General features: G+C 42.7%; 1 protein-coding gene across 1 annotated transcript in view; it reads right to left on the reverse strand.

Moving 5' to 3' along the window:
* The window catches only part of HIVEP1 (HIVEP zinc finger 1), a 137,588-nt gene extending 116,506 nt beyond the window's left edge, over positions 1-21,082 (reverse strand). The window contains exon 1 of the mRNA XM_082848321.1: positions 20,664-21,082. Coding sequence (XP_082704447.1) covers positions 20,664-20,703 — 40 coding nt within the window. The 5' untranslated portion in view covers positions 20,704-21,082. The remainder of the gene's footprint in view (positions 1-20,663) is intronic.
* Positions 21,083-24,491: the final 3,409 nt, after the last annotated feature.

A 24,491-nucleotide genomic window follows, 5' to 3' on the forward strand; every position in this document is an offset into this window, starting at 1 on the left:
GAAAAGCTAGGTGGTATAGAAGCGAAAAATAATGCTCATACGTCTTTAATCAACAAAACAAAGATGTGTGTCTTCTTCCCATTAGGGGTGTCACATAGAGACATGTACATCATTCCAATTTGAAAAAGGCAACCCTGAATTTCAAAATAATCTCATAACTTTTTTAGTTGAAGTAGAAAAAGACAAGTCTAAATCCATTTAGTTTAGAATAATATATAACAAAGATCCAGAAATGATAAGGAATTTCCCCAAGGACACACAGCTAGTTTCTGGTAAGAGTTAGGACCAAAGGTAACAACATTTCTTCTATGGGCCCGTTACCCTGCCAGGTGTATTATATATGGCATCTGTTTTAATCCTTATCAAAACTTGTGATGTATGTATCATACCCATTTTGTAATGCAGAGAATGAAGCTCAAAAGTTAAGTGTATCATCCACCTGATGAGGGTCATAAAAGGCAGAGTAGAGATTCAAACGTCTATTTGTTAATTTCTATAGTTCATCCTGGTCCCTTCCATTCCTGGCTTTGAGATTTGAGGGATTAGGGGGTGGGGAGTTCTTAACGTTTTTTGTGTGCTGTATACAGCTTGGAGTCTAGTAAAATCTATAGACTTCTTCTCAGAATGCTTTTAAATGCATAAAACACATAGGTTAATAAAAAAAGAAACCAATTACATCAAATATTTAAAAAATTCATTTTAGAAATTATGAAGGTGTTATAGAAGCGCTAACAGAGCACGTAATAACTATTGCTATTTGCCTTCAACAGAAAGGACATCAATAGCTCAAATCATTAAAACATAATGAAGTTGCCCGACATTAACGCCTAAGAGATATATCATGTTCCTTAATCTTTTCTATATAGGACACTTTTAAAAAAAGAAAAAGAGTAAATGTCAGAATATATTAGATATTAATGTTGAAGAATATTTTTTAAAAAACAGTGAAACACTCACTGCCTATTGCATACACAAAATTCCTTCCTATAATATCCAAAAAAGCTCGTTTCCCAACCACTTAAAACCACATGATCCACAAATATGTTTTAATTTAGCTGTAACCGATTACTCAGCAATAAACGGCCAAAGGGAATACACTTTCATGCATCAGAAGTCAGAAAATCTAATTTTTGCCACTGATTCACGTACAGTCTCAAGCAAATGATCAGGGCTCAATATAGGAATGACCACGACAGTAAATACACAAAGAAACTTACACGGACGAGTACATTTTGATTCTGTGCACTTGACGGTATTTAGCAAGTAGCCCGACAACCAGAAGTCCAACACTTATGAGCATGGGGCACCACTAACAACACAGGTTGCTCACGCTCTACTCAGAAAGAAGAGCGAGCTGGGAGGTGAAAGTGACGCAGTCCTTTCCAACCCTCGCGACACAAACACACCCTCCTTGGCCCGGTCCTCCCCACCCACTGCACGCCCTCTGCACCGCTCGTCACTGTCAAATTCACCCTGGAGACAAGACGGTTTCTGCATATGTACGCATCCCCCACGAGCTGCACATCACACCTTCACCTGCACCCCTGAAACCTACTCCATGTCACCAACAGCAAATGATTACACCTGTTGCACACAACCTCAGGAGACCTAGGTGTTATTCTTTTTAAATACCAAATGCATTGGTAAATAAAAATTATCTCTATCCCATTTTCACTTTTTATTACTGAAAGTAACTTTTCCACATATTACTTTATCATTTCTAGTTTCCTTTGTCCATTTACCTATCATAGTTTCTTACGTATTAGAATAAGCTACTTTTAACATTAACCTTGTCTATCAGCTCTGAGATAAATATTTTATACTTTTATATCTGTCATGCTTTTTATTTGAATTCTAACTCTTCAAATCTGAGACTGTAATCTCTCCAGAGGTCTCACAGGTTCTTCTACATTTCCTACTTTTCTTTTTTTTAATATATTTTGATTTTCTACATGTCCACTCATTTAAATGTTGACTTGTGGGGTGAAGTTTCAGTACCTTCCCTCCCAAGCACCTTCTCAGTTAAACCCAACATCATTTTTAAATGATCCTTCTCTGTTTGTGTATACGCATTCATATGTGTATGAAGAAAAATTCCAAAATTGTAAATGTTAGAAAATAAGATGCACTTTAGAAATAGGTTTTAACACCAACTTTGTTGATATACACACGAGTCCACAGAGCAAGGGATACATGAAAAGTAAAATGTGCTGTATGTAATTTTCCACTGAAATTACCGTCTCCTAGATTTACTTGTAAATGGGTCCTAACACTCTACTTCTCTGAACTGTTCTTATTGTTTCATTAAAAAGGAAGGGAAAAAGCATGATTGCAATCATGCCCATACATTTGAAAAGGATAAGGCATTATTTAAGTACTGCTTTGTCTCTACTTTCTCCTATAGGCAGAATTCTGCAGAACAAATCTGGGTACTCTTGGAAAGATTAAGCTGTGATTCCACTGAACAAAATATACTACAATTTATTTTATTTTTCAGATAACTTGGGAATATCCTGAACTGCCTTCATTGTCACTGATTAAACTCACAGATCAATCTGAGCCAGGGCCACATAGTGTCCAGACTCACACACAGATAGACTCTGCTACACACACACACACACACACACACACACACACACACTCTTTATGCAACTGAAAAAAAATAATATCCACATCCATGAGGTGTCAGTAGTTCTTCATACATTTGGTACCAAGGGCTTGATTCACGCAAACGGTATCGAGTTGTTTTTCCAGGATATTTTTGTTGAGATCCTGCACTTACAGGCTTTTCCAGTGACAGACATGTCAGGTCAGACGCCACATGCAACCTGGCCCATCAAGCGGAGGAACCACACCAAGCATCCCAGCTATTCTCCTTAACCAAGTCTCTCACCACGAATTCCTCTTTCCTCTCTTTCAGGCTCCCACAATGAAAGGAAATTTTAAAAAAAGAAAAAAAAATACACACACACATATATATTTATATACACATATATGTGTGTATATGTACATACGTATGTATGCAGGTTTTATGCACTAAAAGGGGCTTGAAGAATTAGTTCGATCTGGACACAGGAGGTAAAGGGAATTCTTGGGGTTCAGGGGTAGCTTCCCCTCTGAACCAGAAAGCACTGCCTCCCTTCCCAGGCTCCCCCCAGCAGTTCCAGGGGCCCACGGCACTGACCACTTTGCACCTGTCTGCACAACTGGGGGCCGGTCCGGCCGCTCCTCTTGAGCCATGGGGGCTGGGTCCTACAGGCCAGGGTTCCTCTGGAACCCGCCACAGTGCTCAATGGGCCAGCACCTTGCACACCTATTCATCAAATGTTCACTGAGCACACAGGACAGAACATCCAATCTACACAGAACAGAAAGTCTAAACTTTTACTTCATTTAATAAAACTCTTCTAAAATTTTTATCACAGACACTGTTGCCAAAAATATGGTTTCTAAAGCCTGAAGGGAAAAAAAGTAATCATTTTTATAGACCTGTCTCCAGAGACACGTTTGTACCAGTGTTTAACAGGAAGGACCTGAATATATCACTCTGTCCTTTACCCCTGCAACAGATACGGATGCTAAAGGACCATTTCATGTTTACAAAGTCCATTATTTAACTCTAGAACTTGGGCTGTATCACGTATGTCACAGGCATGTATGGGTTGTTAAATCAGAACTCATTCCAGACAGCACACAGCGGCATCTGTCAGTGGGAGGGCACTGCCTATACAGTGCCTGCCTGAGCCTGTCCACCCTGTGACCAGCGGCTCCCTGACTTCACTTGACCATGAGGGAGCTCTGAATCCTGATTTCCTGAATTTCTAAATTCTGCAATGTCAATATTGAAAAATTTATAGTTATCCAAGTAGTTTATTTTCAAGAATTACTCTTGATAAACACATTATCCATACAAACATTCTTCAGAAGAAAATTAAAGAATTCTAAGAAGAGGCAGTGTCTAGAAATTTAATTTTAAAAAATTTAATAAAAAGTATTAGAAAATATCCTGGCATAAGGTCCTCTGCCGGAGTTAAGCAGAATGTTAAGCAAGAGAATTGTTAACTTCTCGGTTCTGTGAATCACATGAAAGTATGGGTGCTACTAAGAGGATCTGGATATGCCACAGTCCAATCACATCCTCTCTAAAACCAAAGATGACACTAAAACCTGATGGAACCAAAGTCACCACTTCCTCCATATTAACAAAAATCTCACAGGATAGAGCCTCTGAGGTTGAACAGGGTGAGCTCTGATCCAGGAAGATCCAAGAAAATTTCTCTGTAAAGGTCTTTGATTCTCTCTACTAGAGACCTTGCTTTGCCCTTTCCAATCATGTCCTGAGAATGTCTAGATAATGATCCACTTTCTTTCATTTTATAGACCTCCCCACAAGACAGACACGCTTATATACACACACACACACACATATATATATATATATACATACATATATATATGAGCTCATTCACAATAAAGTGGCTGTAAAAAGTTTCATGGCACTTATAAACACGTAAAGTTTAGATTTTAGAAAGGAAATCACTATGAAACACTGGGAACATTTGGATATCTGGAAAGAGCATTCAACCAAAATGCACTCTGAAAAAAATATACTGTACATTTCAATTACCATATAAATACCAAAATTATTCAATAAAAGGAGAAGAAAACTTAAGAAGCAAAGCTAAGTAAAGCAAGAAACAGATAATCTGATAAAGAAAAACCTACCCAAACTACAAGCACAAACCTGCTGGGTAGGAACAGTAACATTTCCTGGATACCTACTATGTACCAGATCTTCTATCTGTATCATATTTAATCTTCACAATAACTCATCAGATAGGTACAATGAGCCACAATTTAAGGTGAGGAAACATAGGCTCAGAGGGATTAAATAACATTCTGTAACTCAAGGACCTAGTAAGTTATAGAATTAGGAGTCGATCCAATTTCACAGCCCCAAACTTGAAAGCCCTTGCTTTTTCCCCCCCCACCCCCCCACTAAATCACACTTTCAGTGATAGAAGCTTTGATATAAAAGCTATCAGTGGACTAATATTTATATGAGTAGTATGGATTTAAAATATGAATAATGGCTGCAATAGTATCCTAAAAACACAATCATCTCCCTTTTCCTATCGTTTAAAAAGCACTTAGATTTTCAGCCAGTTAGCTGGGTCTCTATAAGCAGTCAAGTAGAAGCTGGTTAAAACACATTGTGTGACTTGCCCAGGGCCCAGGGCAGGGCCTGACACAGGGGGACACTCAGAACACCTCCAGAGGAAATGCGGTGTCAGCAAAATGAGGAGGTCGATAAATTCTCTTCCTAAACACAACTTCTGAAGCAAGACAAAACCTCAAAACAACCAGTTCAGCACTCTGGTAGTCAATGAAAGCCATACACAAACAGAAATGTTTCTTCCTGAAAAGCACTGAACTTCAGGTAAGACCAGCACAATGCAAGCCCACGGCCGTTCTGCTCCGGCCGCTCCTGTCCCCCTGCCCTCAGCTCCTAACGATGCAACAGTTTAGCCAAGGGGTGGGTCAGTTGAGAAAACCAACAGCTTCACTGCCACTGCAGGCGAGGCTCATTAGATACGGGGCACTGTCAGCTAAGGAGGTGATGCCATTAGCAAGAGAACACAAAGGCCTGAGCTCAGCTAGCCTGAGGCTGAGGTCAAGGTAGGGTCAAGGAAGAGACCAGCAGACTAGCCAGGATTTCAAGGGGAGTTCTGGGAGGTGAGGCAACTCTCCACAGACATCCCAGGCTGACCAGAGATCCTGCACACGCATCGCAGGTGCCGGAGCGGACACGACCCCCCCGCCCCACATCCCTTGCTGGCACCCACACACAGATGCGAGGGGGTCTGGCTGAAAGTAGGAGTTGGGCAGAGAGGACAACTGCCTGGAATCTGAAGGTGCTCCCTGCCCACACACGGACCCATCGGCACAGAGCAAAAGCTTTCCTGACTCTAGGTCAACCTCTGCTCAGGCTTTGGCTGAACACAAAACTATGCTGCCTCAAGGGTGACCCCTGGGGAGCTGGGCTTAAAAGTAATAACAAGAGGGCTTCCCAGGTGGCGCGGTGGTTGAGAGTCTGCCTGCCGATGCAAGGGACGTGGGTTCGTGCCCCGGTCCGGGAAGAACCCACATGCCGCGGAGCGGCTGAGCCCGTGAGCCATGGCCACTGAGCCTGCGCGTCCGGAGCCTGTGCTCCGCAACGGGAGAGGCCACAGCAGCAAGAGGCCTGCGTACCGCCAAAAAAAAAAAAAAAAAAGTAATAACGAGAAAAGAAACAAAAAGACAAGCTGAACAGAGGCACCAGCAGTCACACAATGTGGGAGAGAAGGCTTCACAGATTGACTGCAGGCAAGTCACTAAACAAACGATTACCAAATAACAACTCTTGAGAAGACAAGAATTAGAATCCAGAGTTGCTACAATGTATTGTCTGAAATGTAAGATATTCAACAAAAAACTTGGAGACGTGAAAAGAAACAAGAAAGCAAGACCCATACTCAGGGGAAAAAAAAAAGCAGTCAATAAAAACTATCCCCAAATGTTGGATTTAACTGGTCAAGACTTCAGAGTAGCTATTATATGAAATATACGTTCAAAGAACTGAAGGAAATTATGTTTAAAGAATTAAAGTATTATAACTCAACAAATAGAGAATCTCAAAAAAAGTGATATAAATTGTAAAAAAAAAAGAGAACCAAATGGAAATTCTGGCATTGAAAAGTACAATAAATGAAATGAAAAACTTACTAGAGGGGTTCAACGGCAAATTTGAGCTAGTATAAGAAAAAATCAGTACAGTTGATGGTAGCTCAAAGGAAATTAACCAATCTGAGGAACACAGAAAAAAGATCAAAGAAAAATAAACAGAGCCTCAGAGACTTGTGAAACAACATCAAGCTTACCAACATATTTGTAATGGGAGAAGAGAAAAGGGTGGAAAAAATATTTGAAGAACTAATGGCCTACAACTTCCCAAATTTGATTTAAAAAAAAAAGAAAACCATTAATCTCCACATCCAAGAAGTTCAACCAAACTCCAAATAGGATAAACACAAAGATATCCACACCTGAACACATAGTACTCAAGCTGCTCAAAGCCAAAAACAAGGAGAAAAACTTGAAAACAGCAAGCAAAAAATAATACATCACACAGAGAAAGCCAACACAATACACATCTGATTTCTCATCAGAAACAATGGAAGACCAAAGGCCGTGGGATGTCCAGAGTGCTGGGGGGAAGGGGAGCTACCAGCCAAGAATTCTATAACCAGAAAACCACTCTTCAAAACAGAATGAGAGGGCTTCCCTGGTGACGCAGTGGTTGAGAGTCCGCCTGCCAATGCAGGGGACACAGGTTTGGGCCCTGGTCTGGGAAGATCCCACGTGCCACGGAGCAGCTAGGCCCGTGAGCCATGCCCGCTGAGCCTGTGTGTCTGGAGCCTGTGCTCCGTAATGGGAGAGGCCACAACAGTGAGAGGCCCACGTACCACCAAAAAAAAAAAAAAAAAAAAAACAGAATGAGAAAAGAAAGACATCCCATGACTTTTCGAAAAGATAAATTTATTACTAGAAGATCCGCCTTGCAAAGATGCTGTATGAGTCCTTCAGGTTGAATGGAAATGACACAGACAATAACTCAAATCCCCAAGAAGAAACAAAGATTGCTGGAAGCGGTAAATAAGACGCTATTAATATTGTTTCTTACATTCTTTTTTTTTCTCATTTCTTCCCTAAATTCTTTAAAACATAGAAGATTGTATAAAGCCATAATTTAACACTGTATAACTGGGTTTACAACATACAGGGATCACACATATAAGACAATAATAGCATAAAGGGAAAGAAAGAGACAAACTGGAACAAAGTTACCATTGTTCAGTTAGCATGATTCTCAAGTAGACAGTGATACATTAAGATGCATATTATAATCTCTAAAACAACCAAAGACTTGGTCAAAGAAATGGACTCAAAATGATTATAATAACAACAACAATAAAAGCAACAGAGAAATCAAAATTGTACAACTAAAAAATATTTAACACAAAAGAAGACAGTGACATAGAGAAAAACAAGATTATGAGACAAACAGAAAAGAAAGAACAAAATGGCAGACTTAAATCCATCAGTAACAATAATTACATTAATGTGAATGGAATAAACACCACACTCAGAAGACAAACTGTCAGACAGGATAAAAAAGCAATTCCAACAACATGTCCACAAGATATATATCTTAGGTTCAACAAGCCAAAGAAAGGTTCAAAGTAAAAGGACAGGGAAAGATATACTACGCAAATAGCAACCCTAAGAGAGCTGGAATCGGAGATAATTGTATCAGGTAAAACATGTTACCAACTTGACCTAAGTGGCATTTAGAGAAACTCCAGCTAACTGCAGACTTGGGGATGACTGCTTACAGCAACATTATTCACAATAACTAAAAAATGAAAACCAACTGGTGAATGGGTAAATCAAATGGGATCTAGTCGTACAACAGAACATTACTTAGCAATAAAAGGTAACAAATAAACCAGATACACGTGAAATTCAAACACATCATGCTAGTTGAAAGAAGCCAGACATAAAAGTCTATACATTGCATGATCCCATCATATTAAATGTCCAGAAAAGGCAAACGTAAAGAGCCAGAAAGCAGACCAGGAGCTACCTGGGGCCAGGAATGGGAGCGAGGACTGACTACTAAAAGCTCAGGGAAATTTGGGGCGTAGGATGGACATGTTCTATAACTGGATTGTGGTCAGGGTTGCACAACTCTATAAATGTACCAAATATCATTGAACTGTACACTTACAGTGGGTGAATTTTACTGCATGTAAATTATATCTTAACAAGTCTGTAAAAAAAATATATTGTATAGTGGTTTGACAGAGGCAATTATAAACTACTATCTGGAGACTGACAAAGGCACTCTTTCCACGAAAGAGCATCAAACACAAACAGTGCAAACTCTGGCTCGTCCAGGATGTTAGTGTGAATGTTAGGCATGTAACTTATCACTCATATGGCATTAATTTCATCAAAACACAACAAATCAACTTAAACTATCAACAAATAAGAGGCCAAATGATGCATTTAACCCTTGTCACATAGTCACACATCTGCTTATGTATGTTAATTGAGTATTACTTACATATTCACTCATCAGGATGTTTGCACAGCTGTCTGAACTTGCATGTGTAAGCCATTACGGTCTTTAAACGTCGTCAACTATAAATTTCCCAGAAGACAGGGGCAGAGCTGTTGAACTCCACAGTGTGTCCCACACATCACAGCAGGGCCTGCAGAACTCCAGACAGAGCTTCTGGGTCACTTCATGACCCTACAGGCTCTTCCTTTCACCGAGAAAGGCAACGCGTTAACAGTTCCCGATTCTCAGACCATTTTTGAGCCATGTGCTAACATGAGCCGGTACCAAAGTAAAGAGACTAAGGTTCCAGTGTGTTTGTGGAGAACTGACAGTGCTTTCAAAAGCATTTCTCAAACTACTCAAATAGTTATTATGAACTCAATCGAGCCTATCCTTAACATAGAGTATTTAAACTTAAGCAAAATAAAGTAAAATGAAACCAGAACACAAAAATATCATTTCCTCTATTCACCCCCATCCTACTCACTATCCCAAACCAACAGAAATAAAGAATCACTTGGAGATTAAAGAAAGTGTTGTAGGGAATACTGAGAATTCAGACCTACCAGGTATTAATCATGTTCTCAAACACCCAAGCACAAAGTAATGCCTCACGTGTTAGTACAGTCATTGCTCAGACGACCTGTCCCATCCTTAGGTCTGCTCACAAGGGGCAGGACTGCCTTTTCAAGCCCATTTTTCAGAAGGCCCTCCTCTCAGAGGCAGCTCTGCTTCTCTGCAGAACAATCCTTCACAAGATGTACAGCACGGGAAATCGTTGCTCATGGTATTTTTCTACGCTGTGAGTTAAATACAGTGGTGACTACGGGAACAACACAATCAGAGAAAGGACAGTGCTCTACCTGACAGAGCAGCTGGCCCCCTCCCTGATGACCCAGGCCTTTTGGGTGGGGACCCATGATCTTGGCATCAGAACATCAAGAACAACAGAATTTTTCTGGCAAGACCAACTCAGCCTCTAAGGCTCTCTTCACCTTAGAACCACAAGCAAAGGGACTCCTTCCCAAACAGATGTGAGGCGGCAGACCCAGATGTGCTAACGCAGCAGCTCTGACCCCCCTGCGATGCACTCCGACAGCGGAACTCTACGGAAAGAAGGAGCTTTCTGACTTACTCCCAAGCAGAAAGGGCTTTATAAATAAATAATCTACTTCTCCTCTAGTTCCTGGACAGGGGTCAGCAAACGTTTCCTGTAAAGTGTTAGATGGTAAATATTCTAGGCCTTGTTCAGCCATTTGCAGCCCCTCGCTTTCGTAGCAGGAAAGCAGTCAGACAACATGTAAATGAATGGGCATGGCTCTGTTCCAGCAAAAACGTTTACAAAAACAGGTGGAAGGCTGGATTTGACCACTGGACTGTAGCTTGCTGACCCCTGCCTGGAATAACAGCTGTTTACAGCTAGAAAGGAAATTACAGATCAACATCACCCTGCCCCCGACCCCTGCCTACTCCCATGCCGTGTTCTCAATGAAGACACGAAATTCAAGTTAGTTGCTCGAGGTCACACATTAGTTTTTGCTGGTTTGTTCGTGTGCATGAAGATAATTTTCTGAAATAAAAGAGAGACAGAAGCAGGCGGGGAGAGAGAGAGAGAGAGAGAGAGAGAGACTCATTCTTTTAACCTATCACCCTACCTCCTGGATATCAACAAATCATACGGACCTAGGTGGAGGCGTTTTTGGATGTTTTTCTAAATACACTTTTTTGGAGCAGTTTTAGGTTCACGGCAAAATTAAGCAGAACGTACAGAGATCTCGCATATATCCCCACACATGCTCAGGCTACCCCACCAGCATCATTCTCCACCAGATGGTACATTTGTTACAAAGGACAAATGTACACATCACATCACCCAGAGTCCATAGTTTACATTAAGGCTCACTCTTGGTGTACAATCTATGGGTCTGGACAAATGTAGAGTGACAGAGTGACACGTATCCACCATTACAGCATCATACAGAAGAGACTCACTGCTTTAAAGACTCTCTGTGGAGAGGTTGTTTTTTAATTTCAAAGTGTTATAAAATTGTCCCTAGCCTTTTGTAAATATTCAACTTAGTATAAAAGAAGTCAACTGGGTAATTGTACAATTATCATAAATAATTGGAAGTACACATATCAAATCTAAGAAGTTTCCTCTCTTCTTCTTCATTAAAGTTTCAAGTTCAGTGAGAAATCCACTCCCATCAGGCAAACTAGACCAACAACCACTTCTGTATCATTGCCCCCCATTCTTCAAAAGCCTCAAAACTTACTTCCTCGGTCAATCTATCCTTCTCTTCTTTAAAACCCATCTCAAATCTCTGCCTCCTTTAGGTTTTCAAGGAGAACAAAGTTAACTTCTCCAAAAAAGTATATTCTGATTGCTTTTATCCCACTCAGATTTTTTTTTTTTTGTTCCATTTTCCCTTTGAGAATTCCATACTGCTTGTACCATACTCATCTGAAATTATATACGTGTTGCTTTATATTACCCTTAGATCTTTTTCATGTGTTCTAAAACTCTCTGCAGGAGGGTAACAAGGTTTGTTGTTCACTGTTAAAATGAAAGACTAATAAAATCTCCTAACCCTGATCTCTCACCCCTAAAAGTGGTTCTTCATTTGCCCTTTACGTACATCTGCAATCTGGATATAGGTCCACATATATCTAAAACAGTACATCTTTTCTATATTCTTCTGTACCTACTGCATGAGAAAAAAATATAAAATGTTTTGTTCTTTATTTTACTCAGAATTTTAATGTTGTCATTAATTTTCCCAGAAATAGTTTCTAAGCCGTTATGTCCGAAATTTCAACCTTTATGCCGAAACTCCCGTTTAAATACTGCCACTCTCCACGTTAAGCAAGACATTTTTACTTTCAACTACATCTTACTAAGCAAATCATGTAAGTAAACATCTCCGATGGAACAGCTATACTTTCCCTCTTGAAGAGCTTGGAAGTTCCCTTGATTGTTTGTAATAGCAAATCCAACTTGGACTACGGTCTACGTACACAACTCCAAAATGGATTTCCAACAGTTAAAGACTTAGAGGAGGGAAAAAGGTCCTTCAAATTCTGACCTGCTGAGTAACCTCAGCTCTATGTGCTAAGCTTGACAAGCTTTATTTTGTAACTGGGATGGAGAGCATTTCTAAGCTCTTACTCTAGTCAGGAAAGCTCTTTCTGCTATCAACATGAACAAGCATAACCATGACAGTTAAGAGCAAAGGCACGGGAAACTCCTAGCTGTGGGACTCTGGGCAACCAGCAACTTCTCTGTGCCTCAGTCCCATGTCCATGAAATGCGAGCAGTAACAGCAGCCATCTCACATGGTTGTAAGGATTAAACAAACAAACAAACATGCAAAAAGCTCTTTGAATACAGCCTAGTACACAGACCTGCGAAGAGGCTAGCTCTTTTCTTTTTTTTGCGGTACGCGGGCCTCTCACTGTTGTGGCCTCTCCCGTTGCGGAGCACAGGCTCCGGACGCGCAGGCTCAGTGGCCATGGTTCACGGGCCCAGCCGCTCCGCGGCATGTGGGATCTTCCCGGACCGAGGCAGGAACCCGCGTCCCCTGCATCGGCAGGCGGACTCTCAACCACTGAGCCACCAGGGAAGCCCGCTAGCTCTTTTCATCATCATAAAAGTGACATGGCACAACCTCCCTCTTGCTACCGGCCCACAACAAACTGTAACTGTGGGAAGCAATATGATAAGAAAAGATTTTAAAGACCATTCCACAAACATCATCTTGAACAAGACACAAATGAGCTGCTCAAGATCAATTCCCCTAAATGTCTCTGCCCAACTTTCCGATCTGTCAAATGAGGAAGATGAACTAAATACCTCAAAGGTCCGTCCTTCCCAGCTGTAAAACTTGGATAATTCTCTTGGAGAAGCGTATGAGAGACTAGCAACTGGAGAGATAACTCCTTGGCACTGTTAAACCACCTTCCAGGTCCCTGTGTATCAGCTCAGTTCATTTTTTTTGATTTTTAAACTATCAAACACTGCCCCATTGTAGCAATATGTTTAATCAACTTCTATTTGGATACTGTAACATTAAGCGGCTACATGCTGACTGTACCTTTTTCTTCACTGGAGAATCTGAAAGAGTTGGAAGATAAGCATATATAAATAAGCACACTTCAAAATACAAACCTGTAAATATGTTTGAGCAAATTCATACTCTAATCATATAAGCACACACAAATAATATACACACATGAACACCTAAGTACAATAAAAATCAAGCTTTGTATCAATTAAGCGGCTCTAACTCTTAAACTACTATGGTTCCACCTCACATTTTGTGAGTAGCCACTCACAGTAGCCAACTATTTTGTGATCACTATATATTTTCTGAATACTTTTGCATGGCAGCACAGCCTCAGGATATTTTCTAGAACAAAATTCACTACAGAAAATGTCTAAGAACCTTCTGAAAAGTCTTCATTTTAAAGTTATTTTAAAAAAAGGTCAAAGTTAATGCAATACTGCACCAACTATAAGCTTTAAGCCTAATGGTCAAAAAGAACTTCCCTCTAACATAAAGATTTGAGTACTGAGAAGAAAGGACCCTAACTGGTGATAAGTTTTTGTGCTATAGACGGCTAACAGTATTACAAACATCCAGTGCTTTATAAGAACAGCTTTGCATCATTTGTAATTCGCACATTGTTAATAGCACATTATTAATATGCAAAAAATAGTTTAACTGTTTTAAAAGAATTCAATATATAAATGAAAAAATAAGGCACTTAATTTATTCATAAAATATTTTTTCAGATAACACAAGAGTCAACTTTAGCCCAGACTTACTCACGTTACACCGCGTTCTAAAATGTGCAGCTTTAACACCTGTGTATGTGACCAGGGGGGTTATGCATAGTATGTCTTTTTCCAGTCTATGGTAAGACAAAATTATACCTCATCAGAACATAGTTTCTGCAAAGATGTTCTAAAATAAAGTCATTACTCTGATTAATCATATTATTACATCTTGTATTTGCTTTTGAAAAGAAAAAAGCATTTGGTTAATGTTAATAAGCATTCAAAAAGCATCAGATAAGCTCTCAACAGGAGCCAAAAAATAATTATCTGGAATAAAAAAAAAAACAACGGAGGCTTGCTATATTAAGTCTATTCTTCTATTTTTATCCTCGTCAAAATAAATAATATCATCTACTTATACAATAGTTCCTAATAAATAATATCATCTACTTATACAATAGTTCCTAATAACTGCAACTGCTTTTTCACCTTTGTCATCAAAACTATATTTTAATTTATTACTTACTTTATTTCTAGCTACAGTCATATATAGAATTTTTTTTGTGTAAGACATGGGGTGGTTCTCCCAACAAAATTTCTAACTTCTCAAATCTTAAGGCCGTGCTAACCTAACATTCAAATGTGAAAAGCAATGCATAAGCAGCTGGAATTCCATCTGAAAATCATCAAAATTAAACCTATTCTACAGATGAGCTCAACAAGATAATCCCCACATAACAAGAAAACATAAAATTATATTCACAGTAAGATTTTACAAAACAATCACTGGAGTAGGTTCATACACTGAGAGCAAGTGAAAATATTCGCATTAATGAGATTACTTCCGAAATTCCAGCTGGGTTCCTGCGGTCTCACACAGGAGGGGGCCAGGGGATGGAGAGACGGTACCATATAGCGATGACCAGAGCACGTCACTTCTATCCCACGTGACAGTGATGTCACCATTTTTAACAACAGTTCAATTATAATAGAATAGAAGACCTCACAATCAGTTTCCTGAGAACTCCATGCAGACAGAACAAATAACATGTTTTACTTCATTCAACGCTGTCAAGATATGAGGCAAGGTTTGAAAGAGTTGAGCGGCAGTGCACTGGCTAAGAATTTCCCTCCCCAGATGACTGTCCGCACTGACCTCTCTCTCCCAAATCCCAAGCCTTGAGGAGTCAGGACCAGGAGGCGGCACATCAGTAAACAGTGCTGAGCACAGAGGCAGCTTCCTTTATGCAGTTATCAAAGTGCAGTTAGAGGCTTCACATAGGGATTCCTCATGTCCTCTGTTTGCAAAGAACATGTAACTCAAGAGTTGGACATAAACCAGTTTTTTACCAAAAGTAACAAACAGGTCTCTGGACTGAGTGTCTATCCAGTGTCAGGCATTGTCCCAACTGCCTACACTTGCCATAACCTTCACACACTGTCTCTATTTTACGAGGAGGAAACCAACACTCCCAGCTTGCCCAAGGCCACACGGCTAGTCCGTGACAGCTTAAAGCCCAACTCTTTACCATTATATTAACTAAATGTACCAAAGGGATAAACTCTAAGAATCCAACGGCAAAACCTCACATAAAACACAAGTTAATAATAACTACTTGGTTTATCTGTTTAAGGCGATTCAAACTTTATATTAGAATAGGTTACTTAATCAGAGGTGACCAAATATCATAAGAAGCATTTGCTACTTAAAGTTCAAAAATGTAAGCAAATTTCATGAGTACAAATCATCTTTAACCCTCTAGTTGGCTAAAAAGCTAACATGAATGTTATTTTGTTGAGCACAGATAGAAGACTAAAACAGTCTCTTTTGACATAATTTATATCCAGCTAAGATGACAGATCTGTAGAATAATCATGATGCAATTACAAAGTATAATAAGGCACCTGTAGACACAAGCAACAGAAGCCCACTGTATACGGGGGCAGTGGGGGGCAGAGTACAGGGGGAGAAGAGAGGAGGAAAGGGGAAAAAAGTCAAAGAAGTGGTGAAATCTTCTTTGGCAGACACACCTCCCACACAGAGTAAGAAAACAGAGTAGAAGTGAGGAGGGGGAAGAGATACTTTCCAGAAAGAAGAGCAACACAGAAATGCTGGGTTTGCACGCTGAGCTCCTGAAATGGCAAATGACTATCCATCAGCTACACAGGAGAACAAGAAGGCCAGGGCGAGGCAAGTGTGTCCCAGCTAAACTCACGGCTTTGGACCTTATCTTCTAAGGCGATGGGCATCCACAGACCCCACCTGTGGATCTCAGCTATGCTCTGATCACCCTCCCAGGTGTTACTTCTCACATTATAATAAAGCTGGCTCTCAGAGGGGAAAAGAGCTCTCGTCTTTCACAATGTATTCAGAGCCAAATGCACTCAACCAATAAAAATGAAAAACAGTCACACCAAATTCTCAAAATACATTTTGCAAAGGTTAATACTTAGTATTTTCCACACTGATTTCCAATCCTAAGGCCGATGAATCTTTGAAACCCTAGGCCCAAATACAACCCAAAATAGGTAACACCCATTTTTTTTTTCCAAAGCTTTGAAACTTTCACAGTGACGAATGGCAAGGCACAAAAACAGCCCTTTATCTTAAAATGACAGATGGAGCCCCTGCAAGTCCCCAGTTCCTCCATTCCACGTTACCCAAGAGTCCCTGCGAAGACCTGGGAAGGAGGCGACGGGTAGGGAATGACTGCTGGGGAGGAAGGCGCCACCCTGCTGCACGCTCATATAGACCACACGTGGAGCTGGGCCTGGAGTTTGCCACACGGTGGTCAAGAGCCCCTCTCCAGGGAACCTTCAGAAATGCCTATTCAACCTCACGAAGGAAATGTCGCTGTTAGACGCTACCCACCCACAGTGTGCAAGTGGGCACCAAAGACAAAGGTGGTTTATGTGGCCAAGGGTGAAGAGACCAGAACTCGGCAAACCTCACTCCCACAAACTGTACAAGTCACCCATCAGATCTAACTCTGATTCAGTTATGCCCCAAATTCATGTCCTGCCCTTAACATACCAGTTCCTCTCATGCTTTTCCATTAAAGAACCTCTAGCATCAGAGGTGTAAACTCCACCTCCTATGGGAGCACAGCCTGCGTGCCTAATTTAAATCCGTACTAACTTTGTATGCTCCTCCAGGATAGAACCCTGCATGTATTCTTTCTACACTTGTATAATACTTTAACACGTGAATACACACACACACACACACACACACGTGCGTGTATACATATGTTCCCCCAATCCTTCCACATGCCATGGAAGCATAATAAACATATGATTTCAGATTTAAGGATAAAGCTTTAATTATTGACTTGATGACCAAGCACAAGACAAATTCTTCACAGGCTCTTTTCTAAGGAAGACTAAATAGAGGCAACGTGTTTAATGGAAACCCCTAAGATGACAGCACACAGAGTAGCAGCGAGGAGCTGGTCTTCTGACTGCGTGTCTCCCCACGGCAGAGCTAACTTTATGAGATAGCTCTTCTACAAGACAAAGCAGTGGGTCACAGGTAAAGCCAAGCAAACATGATACTCCAAATGTATCACACAACTGAGATACAAAATACAGTCGTCCCTCGGTACCCACGGGGTGTTGGTTCTGGACCCCCACAGGTACCAACATCCACGGACGCCCAAGTCCCTTAAATAAAGGCAGTTGGCCCTCTGTATCCAGGGGTTGAGCTTCTGAGGATTCACCCAACCTGTGGTTGAGAAACATCCACATGTACATGGACCTGTGAAGTTCAAAACTTGCCGTTCAAGGGACAACAGTAAATGGTAAAAAATTCATTTTAGTACCTGTTGTTTCCCTGCTTACTTTAACCCCCAAATTGCACCTAGGGATAGAGTCCTCATACATTTTTAGAAGGAAAGAGGAAACTGTAAAGGTGTTCTTGCCTTTGTCCTTTGCTTACTTGGGTTTTCCCAATGGGAACAGCTTGGCCCTCACCCTTCTCAGCTGAGTGAGCTAACTGGCTCAGACACCACCCCTTCCATGAAGTCCCCCCTCCCCCGTGCCTGCCGAATCTGCCCATCCGCCCACACGGCTTTAGCAAAGTTGCTTTTGTCATCTTGTGCTAATCTACTTTGATCCTTTCTTTAGTGGCTGAGAGTTCATAACTGCCTTAGTCAAGCAACTTTTTAGACTCTCACCAATGGGCCAGAACCCAAGTTATCGCAAGTTCTCTTCGAAAACTTTCAAAACATCTTAATTTCAGAAAACAAGCAAGTTTTCCTGTTAAAATTTTTCACTTTGCATACTAAATTTAGACCCAGACTTCGTGATCTTTATAATCTGACTCCTCCCAATTCTCCCACTCCAATCTCCTCCCTCCCTCCCACTCCAACCTCCTCCCTCCCTCCCTCGTCTCCCCTCTGAGTAGAGCTTCTGATGCTCTGGTCATGGATGGTAACTTAGAGGAGCTTGGATTCCCCAAGTTGCTTCACAAGCTCCCACCCCAAGATGAAATGCACTCATCCTGTCTTGTCAGCTTCCTAGGTAATCTGTCAGCCTTAAGAACCAGTTCAGATGTTATCTTTCCTTCCCACCCTGCCCCTCTCCAAACCAGCCCCTGCAAAATTGGAATGTAACATGATCCCCAAACTCCAGTGTCATCTCTAGACGTCTGCTCTTCCCTCACTACCTTCTCTTTGCAGCGTCCATGTCTGATTATCATTTCATCCCTGCCACCTGGAACGGCAGCACAGGAGGGCGTTCAACAAATACCTGCTGGACTTACCTGGTGGCACGGTGACTGGGAATCCACCTGCCAATGCAGGGGACACAGGTTCGAGCCCTGGGCTGGGAAGATCCCACATGCCGCGGAGCAGCTAAGCCTGTGCGCCACAACTACTAAGCCTGCGCTCTAGAGCCCATGAGACACAACTACTGACCCACGTGCCGCAACTGCTGAAGCCCGCGTGCCTAGATCCCATGCTCCGCAACAAGAGAAGCTACCGCAATGAGAAGCCCGCGCACCGCAACGAAGAGTAGCCCCTGCCCTCTGCAACTAGAGAAACCCCACGCACAGCAACGAAGGCCCAATGCAGCCAAAAATAAATATAAATAAATAAATTCACAAAAACAAAAAACAAGTGCCTGCTGAGTTGTACATTTATTTGATACAGAAAGGAAAAGTCTATGGCCTAAAAATCTGCATTTCTCTGGATAGCCATGTTATCTAGAATATAATAAAGGATATATTTTAAATATGAAAAACATTTAATGTTTATGACCTAATGAACGATACTTTCAGATCAATCATGCATTCATTCTTTCAGTGAGTATCTGGGCTCCTAATTAGCTGCCAGGGGTTGTGCTGGGCTAGGGCCCCTGCCAGCCCCAAGGCTGCCTTAGAGCGTGCAGATCCATCGGAACAGGGTACCCTCTCTGGACAGATGAATTCTAAAAGCTGAGCCCAGGACTCCAAACGCCCGCCTCAGCTGGCTGTGAGCATGGAGCCATTGCCTACAGAAGTATATGAGAGAAAGTCCGACTTCGGGGGCTCAGATTCTAGTAAAAGAGACAGGCAAATACAGTCAGTTTCCAACATTTTCTATGTGACCCTGAAAATCAGACTTCGACATACGACACTTAACACACTCCATCTAAATCCTCATCTCATTGAACACTGGTACTAAAATCATCAATTTGAACTCAGGCTGAGGTATCCACCTGTGCTAGCAGAGAGTTCTAGTACGCTTAGGTAGGAAATGAGCACTGTTTGCAGATTCAAGTAGGCCACGTAATTGGCCACATTTTCACTTACCGCCTTACAGGGACTGGCCAAATTATTTCACCAAGGAACATTTTCAATTAAATTTGTCTGATTTTTAAGTCATTTCTTACCTTGCGTGTGCTTGAGAATATTTTTTCTGTAATTGTAAATATTTCATAAGATACTTTACTCAGTTTGGAATTATTTGCTTTAACAGTTCTTTGCTTAACACTGCTACACACTTTTACCTACTAAGTTAAATATAAAAGATAATTACCGTTCCCAGTGGATAAGGTACATTAGAATAATACAAATCTTTTAAAACAATAAGCTAAAAAAAGCTGACTTTCCTAATATTAAAATATCTCTTCACATTTAAGAGGAAATGCTGATTTTTTTTTGTTTTATATGAAATGTATATCATATACATACACATTTTTGACCAATTGCTTCCCTATGGAAAATAAATCAGTATACCTACTTCCTGAGTAGTCCTGCAAACAATGGTCTGAGTTAACGTTGACTACAATTGTCTTCACTTCTTGTTAATCTAATGTATAGACTGGTACAAAAATAAATCTCAAAAGAAGTATGGGGGAGGGGTGAAAAAAACTAATTCATGGTGATCCAGTTGGCAAAGAATATCCAACCATTTATTTCAGATTCCTCACTCCAAACAAGGTGCCTGTTAAGAGACAGTGAATCTCAGACTTCAATACCCACACTAATGCTTGGGAAGGCACTGTAGTTTTGTCAGATTCAATTAATTCGTTCAACAAATATTTACAAAGCATCTCCTGAGAGACAGAAATTGTGCAGGGCAAGAGGAAGTGAACCAGAGAAACAGAACAGGGGTCCTGGAGCTGCCGGACCATGGAGCAGGGTCACCATCTAACAAGCTGCCATTCCTGCCACCAATGAGACACTTGATTAAAGACTGACTGTAAACCCTACTTCTATCTAATGCAGAGCCCTACCTCTTAGGTTTCTGGGATGAATCTGTTTAGTTCGAGGCATCTTCTTTGATTCAGGGGCCCCTTTTTCTTCTTAGAAACTGTAGGAAGAGCAGGTCACAGAAAGGTAGCTCCATAAACCCAATGTCCATCAATTAATCCATGTGCTGAAAAAGAAAAAAAAAAAGTCACATTTCACTACCTTTTACTACCTTCAAAGGAAAAAGACACTTCAAAAGTTATGGCTTAATACTGCACTAGTCTAAACTCAACAAAATCTCAACTAATCTAATCAAGCTGAAGGCCACTGCAGAAGGTTACCTACTAACTTTTAATTCGATGTAGGACACATCATTTTGCCACTATCTGGGCTTTCCCGTGAAAAACACAGGGGAAAAAATTCACTGTACCTTTAACAAAAAAGAGTGAAAAAATTCAGTGAATTGTGTTTTAAAGCAACATTTCCAGGTACAATTAAAGTACATCAGGCTATAAAAGGGTTTTGCTGTATATAGTACAAGTCTGCCCGTTTATAAATCCTTTAGTGCATGGACCATGTCTCATTCATTTTGTCTTACTGAGTTAATTCAATTAATACATGTGGTTGCTATTGAGGCTGTTCCCCCATTATTCCAGTTCTCTCTTCTAGGCTCCTTTAGGACTGTTCTTTCTCCCTTCCGGTGTTTAGCTAGAATGCGTGACCAGTTCTGGCTAATTACCTGTGAGTGGAAGAAACAGGCATCGCTTCCAGGGTGGAGCATTTAGTTATCAAAGCCAGATCCCCCAGTGCTCTTCTTCCTCTGCCATGAGACAGGCACTGTTCTAGACAGCGAGTCTGACAACACAGAGCTGAGCTCCCGCCAACCCAACATGATCATGGAGCAGAAACATAAAGGAGATCTTTGTTGTTTTAAGCACTGAGGTTTAGGAGTTATTTGTTACTGCAGCATAACCCTGTCCTGACATACACATTTTAAAAACAGCGATTTGAAATACAATGTGTCAAAACAGTAAGAATCCAAAACTTAACCATCTCTTTCCCCCATGAGATCCTCAAGGACCCCGGAGCTATAAAATCTTAGTTTTAACTTCCTGCAATAAGGCTGATAAGCAAAGCCCATGATGATGATGTTAAACATGAAATTATGTTTAATCACTAAGCAAAGACACAAGAATGGAATAGCAATGCTTTGTTTAATACTTTTAAAACATCCAGTACTACAGAAAAAAACAAAAGCACCTACTGTGTGCCTGTGTACTTCCTACACATTACCTAATTTAATCCTAATGATAACTGCTTAGGTAGCTATCATTTATCCATTTTAAAGATAAGAAAATTAAGACAGGAAGAGGTTAAGGAACCTGCCCACGGCCAACAAATAAGAAATGTGGCACCACCTGACTCAGGTACTCTCAACGCTTATTTCCTGGCTGGAAATAGTACCTGCTCTGGGGGTTTTATTCAAGAGGCTGTATAGCACAACAAGTCATGACTATATATTTCGGTGTCAAATCACACTGGGTTCAAGGCTTACTGTGTGGCTTTGTTCAAGGTACTTAACCTCTCTGAAGATCAGATTTCCCAACTGTAAAACTAGGATATGGTATCCACCTCATTGGGTTGTAAGAACTAAACAATTCAGGTGCTTTGCTCACTGCCTGGCACACGGAAATATCAAATATTAATCCTCTTTAAGAATGCCTATATGGGACCATAGGGCTGTATCTAATAACCAGTATAAGGTTTTAGAAATTTATGGTTTCAATACAGCAGAGAAGAAGCAGAAGGAAAGAAGGCTATGATTAACTTTAGTATTTTAACCCCGATAAGGCTGCATGTGGGCACTGCATAAAAAATATTTGCAATTTTTTAACTGCATGGTAAAGAATATGAAATATGAAGGTTCAATACCGTGTACTTCATCTAGCACTGTGCTAAATGGTCTATAAAAGATATAGTTCCCCAACTCCCTGCACGAAAAACATCCACCATCCAACTGACGGAGCTTCCGATTCAAGAGAGAATGTAGAGACGTCAGGGCCAAATAAACTGTATGAAGGCTTAACTCCCAACTTAACGCTTTTAAAAGGTCACGATATTTAGAAGTTTTTAAAGCGACAACTCCGACTGTAATTCAATCACGTGACACCACAAGATCCGGAGCCTGCACAGAAAATATGCAAATTCCCAATCAGTAACAGCTTTCCGCTACCCTGTTCTCTGCCTACCCACTGTCCCTAGCTGTCCATCCCATTTTTAAATCCTTGTAGGGGGGGAGTGAGTCTTTCCAACGACAGCAGCACTGTAGCGATGAAGACGAGTGATGAACCGTTCCTTTACGGAAAGAAATGAATACTACATGGAGCAAAAACATGACACGATCAAAAAGCGTAAAGACAGTTAGTTGCAACGAGAAAAAACATGAATGAATGTGGAGGGCGGAGCCTGGGAAAACCCCTCCGCAACGCTGCACTGAACAAAGCGCTTCGCATGCCAGGAGGAGGGGGGAATGGAAGTGCCAGCTCAGGAAGGAGCCCAGAGTGAATGCGGAGAGCAGGAGGAGGAGGACGAGGCGAAGCGAGGCGAGGCGAGGCGAGGCGAGGCAAGGCGAGGCGAGGCGAGGCGAGCGCGGCAGCCCTGAGACTCCTCCTCGCCGCCAGCTCCGCCGCCGCCCCCTCCCCTCTCCAGCAGCAACTCCTTCGCCAGCCCGACCCCAAGGCGAGCCGGAGCCGACCCGCGCCCAAACCCACCGCCCTCTTCCCAACTGCTGCAGGCGCGTACTCCCAACCCGGAAAGAAACTACCCAGGTGGCTGGGAGTAAACAGGCACTTAGAGCAAAGAACGAAAGGAAAAGCAAGCCACAAAGCCGGGAGGTTGGGAAGCCGAGGCCTGGCCTCCCTCACCCCCCACCGTCTTGCAGAATGCGTCTGCGGCTGGAACGCGGGCGGGGAGGCTGGGTCCCTCCGTACCTGCTCGGCTCGCAGGACCGCAGCTCGGGCCGCTCGCGCGCGGCGAGGGAGCCCAGAAGTGGCAAGTGTCTCCCGCACGCAGCCATCCCCTCTGCAAGGTCTGCGGTTGCACACACACGCACACACACGCGCGCCCGCACGCCCCCCGCCCGCGGAGAGGGATGTGGTCCTGCCCCCCACCCCACTACGCCGGTCCCCCGCCGCCCTCCCAGCTGCAGCGCCCCCGCCGCGGAGCCCGCGCCGAACCTGCTGCCAGGACGCCCGGCGGGGCCGCTGCCGCTGCAGCCGGCCCTAGAGCTGCGCTGCTGATGGCGGCGGCCGCAGCTCGAAATCTCCTCGACCCCCGCGCGGCGGCGGCGCCTGGGATCCCTCCTTCACTTGACAACCCCAAACACAAACATAACCTCCTCCGGCTGCTGCTCCAGGTCCCCCCGGCTCCGTCCCCCTCCCCGCCGCCGCCGCCCCCAGCAGCAGCCACACTAAAGGCCAGCGGCTGGCACTCTCACCACCCAGCGCTGAAATATTAAACAGGGGAGCCGGCCGGGGGGCGGGGGGGCGAGCGCGGGGCGCGCGGGCGGGGGCCGCAAGCGCCAAGAGGGAGAGGCGGCAGCGCTCGCCGGCGCCCGGGGCCGCGGCATGATCGCCGCCGCCGGGGAGGGGGCGTCCGGGGGGCCGGGCGGCGAGGCCGGGAGCGCGCACCGCGGGAGGCGGGGCGGGGGGACCCCGGGGTCTGGGGCGAGGAGGGCAGGCGCGGGCTTTACCTCTCCCCGGGGCAGAGTAGGGCACGTTTAGAGTCTTTAGGGGTGACGGGAGGAGCGCGGGCCGGGTGGCGCGGGGTAGGGAGGGCGAAGGTCGGAGGCTTTCCCGCGGGTAGGCGGGGCA

This window comes from Leucopleurus acutus (genome assembly GCF_964270905.1).
Source record: "Leucopleurus acutus genome assembly, chromosome: 10".
Classification (NCBI taxonomy): domain Eukaryota; kingdom Metazoa; phylum Chordata; class Mammalia; order Artiodactyla; family Delphinidae; genus Leucopleurus; species Leucopleurus acutus.